Source organism: Melospiza melodia, chromosome 1, assembly GCF_035770615.1.
Source record: "Melospiza melodia melodia isolate bMelMel2 chromosome 1, bMelMel2.pri, whole genome shotgun sequence".
NCBI classification, from domain to species: Eukaryota; Metazoa; Chordata; class Aves; order Passeriformes; family Passerellidae; genus Melospiza; species Melospiza melodia.
Window position 1 is genome coordinate 102,479,567 of NC_086194.1, and position 18,594 is coordinate 102,498,160.

At 37.5% G+C, this 18,594-nt stretch overlaps 1 protein-coding gene across 5 annotated transcripts in view; it reads left to right on the forward strand.

The window, feature by feature from the left end:
• The window catches only part of SEMA5A (semaphorin 5A), a 314,341-nt gene that overhangs the window by 231,185 nt on the left and 64,562 nt on the right, over positions 1-18,594 (forward strand). For all 5 annotated transcript variants that reach the window (XM_063162897.1, XM_063162890.1, XM_063162903.1 and 2 more), the window contains 3 exons: positions 4,430-4,611; positions 6,884-7,027; positions 14,761-14,908. In XM_063162897.1, coding sequence (XP_063018967.1) covers positions 4,430-4,611; positions 6,884-7,027; positions 14,761-14,908 — 474 coding nt within the window. The remainder of the gene's footprint in view (positions 1-4,429; positions 4,612-6,883; positions 7,028-14,760; positions 14,909-18,594) is intronic.

The window sequence follows — 18,594 nt, forward strand, 5'->3', positions numbered from 1 at the left end:
ACTTCTTGACCTTGTCCCCACTCACCAGTGAAGCACATGCATCTATAAACTTAGGCTCACATTGCATTCATATTCTTATTTCCATGTGTTTGCAAGCTCCCTTTAACATCTTGATGACACTTCTCTCTCCTAAGCTGGGCTTTGTTAGTGAACTAGAGATGTGCAAAATCAATATAAAGTTATTTCAGCTCTGACTTGTGCTCTCCTCATGTGTTGCAACAGCCTCACAGATACACACGCTACACTGATTCTGAGGGCCTTGAGAATGTGCACCTTTGTTCTGACTATGTTTGATGTTAAATAGCAATTTTTCAAACTTTTTTTTTCAAAATTTTTAAAAAATGTTTGTGTTATGTTCTGTCATTTGCTTCCACCTTCTCATAGAGAGGACTAATGAAATAGGGCTGTGTTGGATTCATCTGCATTAGCATTTGAGCTGAAATCAGGAGCAACTTTGGGGAAAATACTATGATTATTGAAATGCCTTATTTTGTTATTTGCATGGACAGTCAGCCTGCTCATGTGCTCAGTCTTTGAATTGTGGCACTAGGCATTATTTTCTTTTGTAGATATAGAACCCAAGGCCAAGATGGGGTGGAGGGAGGAATAATTTAGAAAGCATAATTCCATTCTGTTCCATTCAACTGGAAAAACAATTATTTAGTATCCATTATATGACATGTGTACAGGATCTGGCAGTCTAGTCAAAGCAGGGGAGCACCAAAGTCTTGCTTAGAAATTTTTCCATAGCTGTGAGACTTTTCCTGCTGATCTGAGATTGAAAGACCTGGTGAAACTCCAAAGAAATTTTGTCCTTGAGCAGATTGAGCTTGAATCATATAAGGAAGATTTTAGAATTATCTAAATTGAACAGTGTGGGTTTACGCCTTTACTGTTTTAAAGCCTTAAACACTAAGTAACACATTGTTGAACAGTTTGGAAAACTTCACAGAAACTTTCCTCTGAAGTAACACAGTATTCTGGCAAACTGTAATCAATTACAATTTTGCTTAGCGAGGCTTTCAAATATTTGTTTTTATAGCATTTTTTTGTGCTGTGCTCACAGGATATATAAGCCAAGATGTACTTAATTTAATTTTTGTAGGCAACTGAGCTATGTGCATCCTTAACATGTGCTAGATATATTCAAGACACTGTTGCAAGCAGAAAATAACAGAATATTCAAAACCTATTTTCCCTTTTTTGGTCCCAACTGCTTCCAATATCTTAATTGTTAGCAAAATTACTTGTATCTTTTTAACATTGTAGGTTTTTTTTTAGCTTAATGAATGACCAGTTTCTTCTAAAATTGGATCAGAGAGAGGTCTGTTTATACAATAGTTTAGTCCAGAATAAAAAGTGTGATCAGTTTCCTTGGAGAAATTATTTCCTACAGAATTATTCATATTGCTGAGTACTTATAGGCATGTCATGACAGAGGAGAGAGTTGAAAGGGAGAGATAGATGAGTGTCTTGCTGCCATCTCTGGACTTTGAAGATCAGTTTTGAAAAATGTAGTTATTTTGGTGATTTTGCTCTGATTTAATTCTCAATTTGATTTTTAGATTATTGTTTCAGTTGTCATGAGTACAGCAATTGTGCATGACATAAATATGGACACTAATTAATGCTATGGCACATTTGGTCTTTTTCCAGTTGGTCATTTATCCCTATCATTCATCCAATAATTTTTATGGCAAGGAAGGTTTATTGTTTTTTGAAATATTTTCCAGTGGGACAACTTGCAATCTATCACTTAAAAATATCTATGAGCTTTTACAAAGAAAGTAAAAAAAAAAATTAAGAAAGGTTTTCAGGATTTTGGGTTGGTTTGTTTGTTTGTTTAACAAAAGTATGCAACATGAAATGGCTTTATTTTTACAGTTCTTCCTGGGGAAAATGTAGTATGGGATCTGAATTCATTAGGAGCTTCAGGAAACTCTACAGATTCACTAAATTCTACCAAAAGTAATCTCAAACCGAAGATCTCTTGACAGAGTTAACAGCTGTGACCTTTACTCAGAGTGCAGAGGCACAAAGCAGGAATATGAGGTGTGTGCAGAGAGACTTCAGGCAAAGGTGGATATTTGGAGGACATTAAGAAGGAAGAAAGGTCCAAAGCTATCTGCAGAAGAGAAAAGGTGACAGAACTAGGGTGGTAGAGAGGGAAAGCAGAGTGTAGCCATGCCAAGACGTGATTGTCATTGACTATGACTTTGCCCTTGAGGTGTCAGATGGTGAAAAGTTAATGGGCATGGGTTCTGGTGAGGGCTGCAAAGGCCCCTCATCGGTACATTTTGCTTTCCTGCAGTCGTATGATGAAATTGTTTGATATCACTTCTGAAAGGGAGATACTCACAGAGAGACAGAGCAGGTGAGTCATGGGGAACAGCAGAGACCCCAGTGGGATGATCTTTTCATGACCAGGGAAAAATAATGAAGAGAGAGACTGTGTCATCAATTTTTCTTTCTGAGTTCAAGCTTTAAGCTATGATTTATGTATACTTCTCTGCCACTTAATATGTATTATGGTAAACACAGACAGCTGTTAGCTTGTGTAACCATAGACAGGCTTCAGTTTAAAACTGTAGGTGCAACAATAGAGATGTTTTGATGCAGCACAGAAACAGAAAACAGCAAAGGCATTTTCACATCTTTGACATAATTAGATGGGGGACATAGAATTGTTAGTTTATGGACTGTAAATATTTCTTAGACCAGCAGTGTAAGAGAGAATGACTCTGCTTGTCACTTAAAAGGAAGTATTTCTTGTTGTCTTACAAAACCCATCCATGTAAACTCTACATGAGCAAAGGTTGGTGAGTTATTTTCAATAAATAGCTGTCAGCAGATTTTGAAATTATTAATTATGGTTATGTCGGTTGTAGCTGACAGAATATACACATAGCTGTTCTTGCACAAGGGAATATTGTGGAAAATATATGTGGGAATTGTAATTAGTAGTGAAAATATGGTACCTTTGCCACAGTGGGAAGAAGCAGACAACATCCAGAGTGTCAGTGTAAACATGCTTTATGTTCTAATTGGATATCTTGTATCTTCAAAGTATTTGTGCTCTCTCACCACTGCTAAAATACTAAAAATAGTAAAGGAAGATACCATTCCAGATCAGTTATGACAATCTACAACTGTAATTCCTGTTTCAGTATGTAAGCAAATATTAAAGTGTTATGTTCTCGCACATCATATGAAAAATGCATGACTACAAGTGATACATATTTATTCTAAAAGTGAATTTAAATGCTGCTTGCACTTGTTTGTGCTGTTGTTTTGACTCAAAGTTAGCATGAAGCAAACAAAGGGCAAATTCATTAATATTTAAGTTAAAACTGGCCATAATTTCAATTTTGAATCACAGATTTGTCAAGATTAACACCTTGCTAAAAGAATATTATGAAAATCTGCCTTGTCTGGGAGCTGATTTTAGCGCATTCTGACCCATTTTCTTTAGAAAAACTCATTTTCTAGCTAATTTTTTTTTCATCTGGGCAATGAAGATTTCATATTGAATGTGTTACAGCTGCTTGATGGAAACATTCCAGTCAAGATGAGAATGGTCTGAACCTTCCAGCCAAAGGGTTTGAGAATTGAATTCTGTGGGAGCAAACTATTTCATCATGTAGAGTTAGGTGCTGATTTTTGGAGATGTTTCGAGGATCTATACATAGAATTTCATATAACATTTAGAGACTGTCATATTTAAAACCACTTTTCATTCTTATGAAAAGGATGGAAAAAAAAAATCTGTTTTCAAAAAAAAGATACTCATCATTCAGATTTCAGTTGGATCATCCCGGTCTTGTTACCCTTCAGCATCTGTATTTAGAATTGTTTCATTGGAAGGAAACTGAAAGATAATTTAGTTTGAATCCCCCTTGCCAAGGGCAGGGACACCTTCCACTAGACCATGTTGCTCAAAGCCCCATCTGACCTGGCCTTGAACACATCCATGGATTGGGCATCCACAGTTTCTCATGGGAAACCTGTTCCAGTGTCTCATCATCCTCATAGAGAATTTCTTCTTCATTTCTCCTTATCCTCTGCTGGCTCTTCCTTTTGACCTTGGTTTTTACAGTTAGTCTCCAGGTTCCATTTTCACTGGAAAATTTCAGGAAGTAGGGATGACAGAAGGCAATCAAGAGGTATGCAAGCATAGTTGTGAAAGGTAACAGTTGTGATTTCTGTTGTTGCTACTCCTGAGGCTATCCAGTGCCTCAGATTGGTCAGAAGTTGTGGAAATTATGCAGCTATAGGAATTATGAGGGGAGGTTGCTGTATTGAAGGTGTATGGGTGTATCTCTCCAGAGGAGATTGCTATTTTTGGTGGCTGAAGGCTAAACCTTCATGCACAGCAGAATAAAGGAACTGCCAAGCCTCAGGTAAGCTTTTCTGTTGTGTTTGTTTCTAGATGAGGAATCTGACAGTGGATGGACACTTTGGGACATGGTCACAGTGGAAGCCTTGCACCCACACTGACGGGGCCAGCGTTGGCTCCTGCCTGTGCAGGACGCGCGTGTGTGACAGTCCTGCTCCTCAGTGTGGAGGATGGCTGTGTGAAGGGCCAACCATGGAGATTGCCAACTGTTCCAGGTATGCAAGACAATTTCACGTTCTATCATTTGTGGTTTAAAATTTTTTAACCTAATCAGAGTACAGCCTACCCTTAAATCTACTGATTCTGTGCATGAAAGGGCAAATGGAAGATTAGAAAGTTTCTCTCAGACTTTGTAGGAGAGAGAATGAGTCAGAGAGCACAGGGTTCATTTCAAATGCTGTGTACCAAATAATGTTGTCCTCAGATAATTTTAACAAAAGCTCGGAAACAAAAAAAAAATCAATGTTAGTTAATATCCAATGTATGATCTTTTTCTCAGTTCTGTAAATCAAAGAAGTTGCTTTTCTGGAAGTCAGAATGCCTTTCTTTTTTGGAGGTCTCATATTACCATTGTAGTCGCCCATTCTGCCCAGAGAAATGAAAAATGTTTTCATTGTATCTTTCAGTTGTATCACAATAGCAAGTTCTATTATCAGTCTGTATAGAACTCTTTAGCCACTGTTTTGTCTTCCTCAGGAACTTGACCACTCCCAAAGCAAATCAGTGAGAGCAGATCATTTCAAAGAGACTCAGAACATTACATATTTGGGATTGCATCAGAAGTTCATGTTTAAATAGTATTATACATTTATTATACATACTTTAATTGCAAGATGAAACATGTACTGGTCCATTCTGCTAATTTTCAGTGATTCTTTCTGGTTTTTTTTCAACATCACAATCACTTCATGATAGTGAATAAAACTGGTTGCATTTCTGCACAAGGTAACTGCAAGCTGTGTAAGCAAAAATAGTCTCTTTTAGGAGAATCACTAAAAATCTAATAGTATATAGCATCAGGTCAGGAGAATGATAGAAAAGATAAACATGCTGTGAGATACTGAACAATGGAACAACAGCTGTCAGGTTTAGAAGGGAATTTGGAATGTGATTTGGGACTGCATTTGCATTCTACCTTAGGCATTATTACACTACTGTTTTAATGCCTTACTTATGTTAAAACTGCTATATTAGTAAGGCAATGTTTTAACTTTTGCTTTTATGATGAAGCATCAAAAGATCAATATAGTTTCGTTTTATTTTTCTTTATTTGTTTGTGTTCTACCAGTACAAAAACTGAAAAAAAACTAGCCATTTAAAGCTTTGGATAAAGCTGAAGTGCATAATTAATTTTTTTTTGCCTAGTACGGGATATGGAATTCCTTTTCAGATTTTTGGTCTGTGATATTTTTTCTAGGATTTTTTTTTTTGGTGGGGGGAAGGGAGGAGGCACATGGGAGCCCTTTCCAAAATTTCACATATATAAGGTACATACAAGTGTGTGAACTCTCTTAGCTTTTTTGTTAAATTGCAGGCAAGGTATTAACATCTTATCAGAATAACCTGAAATTGAAATTGAGAATGAACTGAAAATTAGAACTAATTGAAATTGAGAACTAATGCATTTTAATGCTTTTTGCATTTTAATGTCATAGAGTCATTTAGACTGGAAGAGACACTTCAGATTGGGTCTAACCATTAATAAGCACTTCCTAGTCCACCACTAAACCATATCCCCAAGTACAACCTTTGCAAGTCTTTTAATACCTCCAGGGATGGTGACTCCACTACTTCCCTGGACAACGTGCTCCAATGCTTGCCAACCCTTTTGGTGAAGGCATTTTTCCTCATATCCAATGTAAATCTCTCCTGACACAACATGGTGCCATTTCCTCTCATTCTGTCCCTTGTTAAGATCAAGAGATCAATTCCTGGGAGAAGAAACCAACCCCCACCTCATTACAGTCTCCATTAAGGTAGCTGTAGAGTGTCATATATACATATATATATATATATATATATATATATATATATATATACGGTGTCCTCTGAACCTCCTTTTCCTCCAGGCTTTAGTCACTTTCTTTTCAGACAAGGCAGCAAAATTTGACATTTTAATCTCCCTGAAAGTGAAGTGATATGTAATTTAAAGTTAGCTTCAGAACATTGGTCCAGGAGTTTGCTTATGTAGTTTACCCAGAACAAAGTGACCAAAAGCAGCCAAATATCTTCATTTCTTTGTAATTCTTGTGTAAGGAGGTAATTTTAGCTATTGCTAACAGCATAAGCAAATTTATTGCAAAACATGCAATATGGAATATCATAGCACCTTTATTTTGGTTCGGTATTCTTGAAGAAATGGAACACGATGCAATAATAATGACTTCTACAGAAATATTAGTAGGCCAGATTCTGCTGTCAGTCGCACCTAATCAGCCATTCGCTATGTATAACAGATGACAGAGCCTGAGCTTTTTATTCTACCAGAAATGGAGGCTGGACACCATGGACTTCTTGGTCACCTTGTAGCACCACTTGTGGAATAGGCTTTCAAGTTCGTCAGCGTTCCTGCAGCAATCCAACCCCTCGGCATGGAGGACGCGTCTGTGTGGGACAGAATCGTGAGGAGAGGTGAGCTATCTTTTTTTCTATTGTCTGTTTTAATTTCTTCTGTGCAGTTGGATTCCACAGGACATTTTCTCCTTTATTTGCCTTGGTTTTCCCTTCCCTTTCCTTTCACTCTCTATTTAACTTCACTGCTGTACAGTGCAGTATTCCCATTAACAAGGCTGTGGGTCTGCAGCAGATCTTTCATCTTTTGCTTCACTTCATTCCTCCTGAGCCGCCTGAGAGCTCCTGGTAGTGCCAGACAATTGGGCTGAAGCAACATGCTGCTGTCCCTTGAGACCCTGAAAATTGATTCTCCTTGAAAATTGATTGCACTGTGTTTGAATTGTAACTTATCCAGCCTCAAGACCTGGATTCAGAACAAAACATAATAAGGTCACAGCACTATGTTACTGATGCTGTGAGTTCATATTTTCTGTTGTAAATAAATTAAGCATTTCTATAACATAGAAGGAGGTTTCAAGGGCTTTGTTTTCAATTCAATAAATATAATACACCTTGAACTCAAATATCTTCAGAAGGGTTTCAAGCTTGGTGGGTTTTTTTAATTGTTTGTATGTATTTTTTAACCCCTGAGCAGATCAAGTTAGCTCAGATTTTGATTTCACCATGTACTTTTTTGGCACCAGACTAAGTATTTCGTCACTAGCTCAGAATGTCAAGTTCAGGTCTTTAATTCTATTTTACATGCACCCTAATTACATTTCTAATTTATTTGGACCCTACATGCATCTCTAATTTTTGTGTTTGTGGTTTTAACAGGAATTAAATATTTCTTTAAATCAAGCTAGAATATATTCAGATAAACTGCAACTCTTGCATGCCTTATGTTGTTTCCAGAGGAATACCAGAAAGCTGGATAGCAGAAGACTAGCATTGGTGTGAAAATCTGGAGTGCTGTAGCCATCCATTCCAAGAGATGTCTGCAGATATGTTTCCTTCCAATATGCACTTAGAGCTTACTTCAGTGTTTCTTTATGGATGATGTAGTATGCTGTATTGCTGCTGGATGTAAACTAAAGTCAGTAACCTTTATGAAGAGTTTCAGTGAGGCATTTAATTAAACACCAACTCTAGCATTTCTTCAGATTAAGAGATTCATTGAAGCAAGGTTGTATGACATATTTACGTATTAATGGATCACCAGGGACCTGGTCTTTCTAACTCCTAGATGCAAAGGATCAGTATCACAGAATGTGTGAACGTTTCTCGCTGTTTCAAGGCCATGAATATTTACCATTTCATTCTGGAGGAGAGGATTTTGTTCTTTTGTAAATTGCTTTCTGAAAATAGGTTGCCCAACCAGAAAGCCATCACCATCAAACATAGATTGTATCTGCTGTTATTTAGCTCTGTCCCAGCATGAATAACAGTTATTGATTTTGAGAGGTCAGTCCAGGGCAGGACACAAGATTAAACATAGAAAAAAAAATAGTTCAGTTTGGAGAGACTTTGGGGTGATGGACTGTAGATGGTTATAGTAATTGTTCATTTTAGTTTAACATAGAATAAAGTATGATAAGAAATAAAGAAAACCTTGAGAAATACTTTCTTAATTATATGAGCATTATGACAATGGGTGCACTGTAAAAGCAGTTGCAAACTGGAAAGTGACTTATGATGAGTTGAAATAACTGCAGTCCAGAAGGATTGAATTTTGGTATGCAACAGTTCTGAAAGAACAATGAGCTTATGTTGCTTTGCTTTGGTAGCCTGCAGCTTATTTGTCCTTTCTATCTCTGTCCGGTTCCGCAGCAACCTGGGATGAATGTGAGTTTACTGCAGGATGCCTTTTCCTCTCAGAGTTCTTCTGTCACTGTTTCCTGTCTCTTTGAAACACCCTTCACTCCCAAAAACCCTTCACTTTTCTCACTCACAGCTTGCTCACATTTAACCTTCCTGCCTCCTCCTTTGTTTTGTTTATTATCCATGTTATGTCCTGATACTTTTAATTATTTTTAAGTGCCTTTCATTTTTTTCCAGAGGGTGTGGTAAGTTAGGAAATTTTGTCAAATAATTTGTAAAGCAGCTAGAGGAATGAGGCCTCAGTTATTTGCCAGGATTTTTGTCAGTGTTAAGCCAAGTACTTGGAGAAATCTTTTCAGAGCTGTAAAAAGCAGAAGGTCCTGGGATATTCGCCAGCCAGGGCCCATCCCATCACCCGCAGGAGGGGAGCAGGGCAAGCCTGGAGATTGTAACCAGACCCAACCAAGAGTCTAGAGCCTAGTGACACATGACAATGAGAGAAGTCTGAAGTCCAGGTAGGAAGCTAAACCACAGGCCAGGGTTAGGATCAGGTTAAATAGAGCTCCTTGGCTCATTGTTGTGGGTGGAGGACCCAGGGGAAGCTGGTTGGGGCCATTAGAGTTTTATGAGTGTCCTCATGGCTCTGCCAGCTTGTGGAGAGTTTTGAGCTGTAAGGGCACTGGAGTACCAGAATTTTTTACTACTACTAACAGTAGTATTATTTCACTCTTTCACTCTCATTGAGTTACATCAGCACCAAATGGAAGCAGTTCCTTTGAGCCCATAACATTTAGGCAGGCTGAACAAACATTACATGTGCAGTAACTCCTGAGAAACATTTACTATTTTTGTATCCAAAGTGCCAAGAAGCAACTTCTCAGATTTTCTTATTTAAATCAACTGTTTATAAATAGCCTAATAGTTTACTTTTTTGATGACCCAGCTCATATATAAAATTAAAATATATTTTGTATTAGTTAAAAAATTTGAATTAGTTGGTTTACACATTGAGTGCATTTGTCTTTGTAAATGTGCGTACTCTAATCACCTTCACATGTTCAGGGGTATAAATATAGGATTCAGTTTCCACAGCCATCAATGTGCCAAACTTTGAAACAGCTTTTCAACAAACACTGATTTCAGTAGAAATCCAGTACATAACTCCATAGAAAGCAAACACAAAAAAGGCGGCATATATCTGAGGTAAATTTACTTTCAGATCTGGATCCATATTCAGCTTGAGAGTATTTGTTCATGTGTTAAGAGCTAAATGTTTGTCTAGGATATATTTGTTGTAGCTCATGAAAGCCATGATCCTATCATGGCTAATGTATCAGGCAGCTCTGTGCTCGCTGGCCATTCCCTTGAAATCAATGGCAATATTTGCCAATTTAAAGCATTGAAGATAGGTTAAACTGTTTCATGCTCTGCTGCTAAAGGGGTGCATGGGAAGGGGGGAAAGCAGTTGAGAGATAACAGCAAATACTTGTATTACAAAGCAAAGTCCCCTTGTAGAAGTAGGTCAAAAGTGCAGCTGATGTGCATGTAGACAGAATATGGAGAGGGAGTAAAAATAACATTGTAACAAAATTTGCTAATAAAAGAATAATTTTGTAGTTAAGACTCCAGATGGAAGACATCTCGATCAATTCCTTAGGGGCTTAATTTTTCTGATTTTTCCTGTATAAGAAATATTCACTGAAGCTGCTGGAAATTCTCTAGATCTTAGTTTATAGAGTCTGTAATATCCTTTCTTGACATTATCATGGGGTGAGAATGTTTGGCCTTTCTGCAGAAGATGCTGGAGATATGGCCTCATTAAGTCCACTGGTCCCCCTCCTCTTTGTGCAGAAATAAGGGACATTAAAATGTGAATTCCTTGCTTTCAGCGGATGCACTTATCTTCTATTACACAGGAAAGAATAGGAAAAAAACATGGCAATTAGAAAAGTAAATTGGCTGCAGACAAGGAGTAAATGTTTGAAAGCCCTGGATATTTTGGCGTGTATAAAACAATTAGAAACAGGACATATTGTTGCATTATTTTGTACATGGCTCTGAGCAAACATTTAGCTTTTGGGCTTGTTTCCATGAGAAAGAGGAGCTGCTGAGAGTCAAGTGCCTGCCCTGTATAGCACTGCTTGTTTCTGAGCAGTGTGAACAAGCCCAATCCCCTTCAGCAGAGCAGCTTTAACACCACAAGGCTTTAGGCTTGCTTACACTCCCATGGATGTCTTGTCTTCTGGGAAATGTCTTTTCCCACCCTCCTTGCTTTCTCTGCTCCCTCTCTTCCACAGAAGCCCCTGGGACCACATGCCACCTTCCACAGTCTCTTGGATAGGTATTTCTGTCAGTGTAACAATCTCAATCCAGTAGGGCGTGTGTATGTCATGTGCCTGCCTTCAGTTAAAGGAATCTGGCATTCCCAGCAGCCTCGGTATAGTCTGTGCATCCCAGTAAATCACCAACTGGTAATCACAACTACCCACCACAGAACAGTACATTGCACAAGGATGAAGCTTAGTTTGTTTTTCTTAAACACATGGTAGTAGTATAGCATAGTTCAAGATTACAAAATATTTGTTTAAGTAACATCTCTCTGTGGAATAAAAAGGGCATACTTGTAACTGTCATGCAGTTAGCCCATAATACTCAGTGCTGGATAGCAGCACTGAAATAATTGAATAAATTGATGTCTTACTAAAGGCTGAGATCTTTATAGAAATAAGAAAAGTAATGTTAGTTGCAATGAAGTTGTAGCTGTAAAATTTGCTGTAGGCACTAATAGCTCTGGACACAACTGGACAGAGGAGGTTCACCCTTCCCCCAGTATGACAATTCCTTTATTAGGGCATTTGAACTTGGGCTCACTTCAAGGGAAATGTGAAGGGTCACTGTACAAAACCCACATTTCTCTAGGCTGTTCTCCATTCTGACCTTCCTGCAGTTAGGTTAGGGGAGAGGGCAGTGCTTTCACAGATTCAAGTTTCTTGCATTGCATGTTTTGTTGAATTACTGTAAAACGTTAGCCCTGTGGGTCCTGAGAACAAAATTAAGAGGGGAAGAAAGAGCAAAAGGGAAAAAGGGTTGCTGAGTGACTTGAAATGCAGCCAAGAACAGATATAATGAAACTTGGCTCAAAGCCCCATGCTGTAGCACAGTTCTCAAAGATCAATTGCAAGGATGTCTCTAGCTGTGAAAACATACCTGATGTTTTCAGAGGCTGGCTGGTTGAAATAAAAATAAGATTCTACTTATATGCTGTGTTGGTTTTTGGTTTGTTCTCTTTTTTTTTTTCTTTTTTTTTTTTTTTTTTGTCTTCCTGAAAAAAAAAAAAAAAAGGAAAAATTGACAGTGTTGACTATTAAAAAAAAAAAAAAAAAAAGCAAACAAAAAACAAAACTGTTTTCTAAATTGAAGCAGTTTGCATAGAGATTTTAGGGCATCTTTTCAGCTGCATTTTTAATTAGTGTTGGATAACAGAATTGCCAGCCCTTTGAAGTGCTTTCTGTGAAGGGTCGCTGTTATTAGGTTTCTTTTCTGTCTCCTGCTGAAGTGAGAGAGTGGGAGGTGAGGCACATGGGCACTAAAAGAGCCACTGCATAGTGGCATGACTGTCCTCAAAGTGAGATCTGTCATACCTACCTTCAGGGGTTCACGAGAGTGAATGTTTATGTGTGAGTCAGGTGTCTGAACTTCCACTGTGGTCTGTAGGAATTTAGTCAATACAGGCTGTGGAGAACAGTAATTTGTGTCCTTCTGCCCTACATTCCTTAACTTCTTCAAATCCAATCATTCTAGTCTCCCTAGTTTGTATTGACAAGATTTCCATTGCCTTTAATGGCTGCTTAGATGTCTGTCTCCCATGCAGCATTTATAGTCCAAGAAAATCAATCTGTACATTGAGGGGTGTATTTAAATGACCTTTGCTTTAGGGTGACATAGGGTGACATAAATCATATTTTTTACTGGGCTGTTTCTTTCCATAAGCTGTTGCTCAAGTTAGATGACTACTTCATTTTTAGATAGCTAAACTGTAGCTGCCTTTATTTTAAGGCAAGACAAGTTCCATAATTTTACTCCTTCATGCCTGAATATAGGTAATTTTCAACTTCATGGCAGATTTGCTTCAGCCTCAGCGTATCTCCCAAATTAACTTAACACATCTTCATTAAGAACTGAAATTATGCAAAGTTTGTACTAATTTGACTAAATAAATGCTGATGTTACATCTATATTTTATTGACCATACATTCTCAACAAATTATCTAGAAGAAACTATCACACACATTCACATAAATGACTGCATGTGACAAAGAAAGTGTGCAGTTGGAGTTCTATGAGAAAATATTCAGGCACAGAACATTCCTATGTATCTTTAATATAATGTGAACTGTAATGTGTTTACCCAAATTATGCACTGAAGAATTCTGACACCAGATTCATAAATATTGAGGGTTTGGGCATTTTTCCCTTGGTGTCCAGAGGAAAGGTCAATATAAGCTGTGAATAATTTTCTTAACTCTACAGAAGCAGAAAACTAAATGTCACTCCCCTATTAACCTCACTCCCAATCTTTAGATTTTGATGGAGTTGCCCAGACCTAGGGACAAAGTTTGAATTTTAGGCTCCAGCATATGCAATAAATCTACTTTTGTATGTTACTTACACCACCAACATTATTTTTTTGCCCTCCACAGAGTTCCAAATGTTCAAATTCCTTATAATGAAGAATAATGAAGAATTAGAGTTTGCAGATATTGGGGCTTTCTGAATACTTGCAAAAAACCTGTTGTTGTTATTCTTGTTGAAAATGACAGCTGTTCATACTGTCATTTCTCTTTTTGTAGAAAATTAATACCTGGAGTATTAGAGTCAATTTTGACTATAGAAGAGTGCTAAGAGATGAAAACTTGTTAGAAGGGCAATAAGACATTGGATTTTGGATAAATGGTGTAAAAACTGAGGAAATACTGTATCAGATTGATTTGTTCATTCAGGACAGTCAGTATTGTAACAAGAGCTACCCAGATGCATCCATAAAATATCAGGGAATTTCTTTAGAGTTGTCTGTTTCCTAACTATGCTGTGTGTTTGCTTTATCTAAGTAAGAGTTTGGTCTCTTAGAGAGCCCTAGTCACCCTGGCTGATGGCCCAAATCCTTTGAACCTGTGTAGAGCTTCCTTAAAAAGCAGCACGTGCTATGGCTGGAATTATTGGATGGCACACTCAAAAAATCAGCAATCTAAGGCTTCTACCAAAATTGAAAAAAACTCAGCTGAAGCTGGGACCTTCCCATATTCCTTCTGAATGTATTGGTACAAAAATGACAACTCAATAGTGCTTCCCTCAAGAATGTACTAGGTCTCTGAATCAGTGTGCAGCCTACGGGAAAATCTTTCAAAGATTATAATAGCTAAAAACAGCCTTTAAAAGATAAAGTAGTAACATTATCAACAAGTGCAGTTCTTTATGCCTAGAATCAATGTTGTAGCTCTTATATTGTCCATAGAAGCAAAAATGCTATGAAAAGCAAGTGTAGCTATCTGAAGATGAGAGAGATAGATCCTGATCAATTCTTAGCTGGAGACTGATAAAAGACTGCCTGCATGAATGTTTGCCTTCTGTTTGGTTGACTGCCATGGAGGCATAGCCACAACTGGTTTTAATAAAGTAGTTTGAAATCTTGCTTACGTGACCACAGTACAATCGCGTGGCTGCATCGCATGGAATGTTTAAAGTCATTGAATAAAGCAAACAAATGTTTCACCCACACAATGGCAACCCAAAAAAAACCCACTCGAATGTTTAGACACTCTGTGCAGTGTTACAACTGTTAGTGAGGTGCTTAATGAGTAGGGAGAAGCCCTTTGTATAAAATATTTCCCTGTACAAATATCTGTCTAAATTATGCAAATGAGGGAGGTTTTGGGGGAGGTCTTGTCCTGATAATAAATAGATTCTTTGCCTCCTTATTTCTCTTCTCACAGGTACTGCAATGAGCATTTGTTGTGCCCCCTTCATGTGTTTTGGACAGGCTGGGGGCCATGGGAGCGCTGCACGGCTCAGTGTGGAGGAGGGATCCAGGCACGGCGCCGGACTTGTGAGAATGGCCCTGACTGTCCTGGCTGCAGCGTGGTGAGCAATTTTCAGCTTTCTCTTCATCAAATATCTATGGCCATGTGCCACAGATGTCTCTATGTCATAGAATCATAAAATCGTTTAAGTTTGGAAGGACCTCTAAGGTTATCAGGTCCAACCATTAACCCAGCTCTGGCAGCTCCTCCACTGAACCATGTTCCCCAGTGCCTCATCTATGTGTGTTTTGAATGCCTGCAGGGATGGTGACTCACACTACTCTGGCCACTGTGTTCCAGTACCTGATAACCCTTTCAGTGCAGAATTTTTTCCTAATATCCAATCTAAACCTCCTCTGGCAAAACTTGAAGCTATTTCCACCTGTCCTAACACTAATGCTCTATAAATGCCCATAAAGCATCTGTGAATGTCTATAAGCTGTACCCCTAACATGAGTAGTCACCAGACTGTTTTTGTCTCTGTGTTTCTTGTGTGTGCTGAAATCCACACAATTTATCAGTCAGAAATATATATAATTCAACTTTTTCACAGTTATCATCTAGAATTTAAGCTTCTTGAGGCAAGGTTGGTGCAGATGTAGATGTGTTGTTGCAGGTTTAGAGTGGTTTTTTTTTTTTATTTTTATCATCGGAGAGCATAGGAACCCTAGCTATGAGCCCAGGACTCTAGTGTACCATGTTCTGTGTAGCAGAGAAAAAGTTAAGTTTCACATCTAAATACATTAGGAGCCAATCAGTGGATGCATGGAAGCAGCAGGAAAGTGCTGAGGTGATACTGATTAGCAGTGATCTTGGCACAGCAGCAGCCTAGCAGCTGGCAGGCTTTGAATTTACAGTGGGATGATTTGAATGAGTAGAAGTGCTTTATTGGTACCAAGTATATTAAGAGAAATATATAGGAAAACATGTAGGGGATTTTTCTTATATCTGAATACAGGTAGGTAGGCAAAGAGGAATTTTTTTTTTCTTTCTACTATGAAACCGCTTTTTACATGTCTTAATTTCAGAGAGGATTAATTATGAGGTTTGTCATAAACTGTGGTCTGTTTGTTAGACTGGCAGTAATTCAATGCTAAAGAAAGGATAATTTATTACCTTTTTCTAATTAGATGGTTTTGTGTATTTTCCCAGGATTTGTTGTCTTTTAAAAATTTATTCTGATGATAGAATTGCATTTTGAGTAGATTAAAAACATCCAAGAGACTTGTTCTTTTATTTCAGTTAAACTTTAGGAATTAACCCAATAAATTAGAATTCTATCAAGTTTTCCAAAATATTTGTCTCTTCTCATGGTACATCAAAAAAGCAGACATATGGTCTAGATCTGGTGTTAAACCTTCCTGACTCTCACCGAAAAGAGCACAATATGATGGTTTTCTCCCTCACTTGTTCCCATTTATCCTATAATAATGTTTGTGAAATATAGCAGCGTTTTATTTTGCCGAGGATCTTCCCATGGTCTTAAATCAAAAGTATGTGACTCTAATTTGCTTGGAAAGCTCTATGAGGAATGTAGGAAAACCTTTTGTGTAAAAATTTCTTATTATAACCAATTTGAGATTAATGGTACTGGAGTTTGTAATTTATTAACAGTCTTAGCACATACTCTGCTGCACCATGGAATAGTTAACAGTTCAGCTGTGGAAATGTTCTGGAGATTTTTTATTAATTAGAAAAGTATTGCATTGCTGGTTTCAAGCTTTGGAGTACATAGTTGTCTTGCTAAAATTTGCCACCAGTGGAAACCCATCCAGTGTAGAAATCCTCCATAAACTCTGGTGTTCTTGCAAGACAAAGTATATGTGTATAAATTCGGCTGTGGTATAAAGTCTGTGTTCTGTTTGAGTTTCACTGAATTTGAACCTTTGAGTTCCTTGTCTTGATTCAGACATTCCTGTCTTTGCAGCCATAGCAGGGCGTAGTCACTAAATGAAGCTGGAGAAAAAATACTTTATTTCTCTCAGAGTTTGTTTCATTAATCGAAGAAAGTGAAATCAGATATATTTATATGCCTTCTTTTAATTGTTGAAGGTTTAAATATTTATATTAATAAAGTGTTATGAATGAGAAGCGCAAATATGAAACTTGTTGGATGTTATTCTGCTTCAACCAAATTTTTAGTATTATTGTAGTAGGTAAGTGTTTTTCCAAGCATTTAGAATTATGAATTTTTATTATTGTGAATTAAGGAGAAGTTAAGGTGACTTCTTACTACTGTTTTCCATTCTTTTCTGGCTATAGTGACACTCAGCTTAAGTTTTGCAAGACATTTAGTGAATTTAGTTTCTTTCAAAAAACTTTTATCCTGAGTATCTCTGAGTACTTGATAATCTAAACCAATCTTGGGAAGTGTTGTAGTGAAAGTGGTAGTAATCCATACTATCTACTGTTTGTTTTGTCTGGAGTAAAAGATGTTATGAGGCAAACATTTACCACTTGAATTAAAGGCATAGTTGGGAGTAGACTCAGGAACTTAAAGTGCTTGGTTCTCTCAACCATTAAATGATGGCTTTAAACTGTAAAGATACTCTCCAGGTTTCTGGTTTACCTTCTTCAGTGAGGATGAGCTCTGTGAAACCTTCACAACATTTGACAGCATGAGTTGCAGCTGAATAGTTCAGTGTCTGTGGCCTGTGGAGAGGAGAAGAAAAACGGGTAGAGGATTGGAGAACTTATTATCTAAGAAGAGATAGTAACTATTTCTTCTTGAAATGAAAAGAAATTTTTGATGCATCAGAGGTGTAGGATGGATGAAATGCTGTCTTGGGACCCCTTTCAACTCTGCTAGTTCTTTGCTTATGGAACTTCATTTTTAGGGAATTGTGGGAAAAAAACAACAACAGCAGCTGTTTTTATAAGACTTAAGAAAGAGAGTCTTACAGTATGCTTGCCAGCAGTATCAGGGGACCAGATTTAATTTTTTAGGAGAACCTGCCTCTTCTGTTTTCCCATCTGCAACCTGGCTGTGAGACTGCAGTATAGCCAATCCTAATCTATTTTCCTGTCCTTATTTTGCAGCTTTTAACATATTGATGGCTATGTCTGTGTCCACCTAATGATTGATACCACACAATTTTTAATGAAAAGTGTTTCTCGCTTTTAGTTTGATTGTATTTCTCCTAGGCTGCAGTATCACGGCAGGCAGCTATTGCCTGTGCTTGTCTTTTTGAATGTTTCTCATCAGTTGGTTCCTTGACTTTATCTGCCTTATAGCAGATAACAGCCAAGCTGCTTGAATATTTTTTATCAGAATTCAGTAGAGTTCCCTACTGCTATTTCCAAATTATTTTATAAAATAATAATGATAAATTCTTTGGTGCATATAAATATTCCACAGAGAGAAAACCGTGATGGTATCTTAAAGATGCATCTGTAGCTTAAATGCACTCAATACATGAAAATGGATGGCCAGAGACTTAGGACTGAAGGCGTTTTCACTGAATATAGTAAACCATAAATCAATATGATACAGGAGAATTAGACCACAGAGACTCATAAAGGTCAAAAAGATGAAGTTTGAAATCAAAATCTGGAGTCATAAGGACCTGTCAAAATCTTTAAGTTAATCAAAGCTACTGAAGACTGCTTGAAATTGCCTAAAAAGAGATAGAACCGTCACAACCAAATTTAAGAGCTGCTAAAATCTGGTAATAGAAAGCTTAAGCATATCACAAAATAGATATTAATCTCATGTATACAGGTGATACAGGCACTAGAGAAGGAACT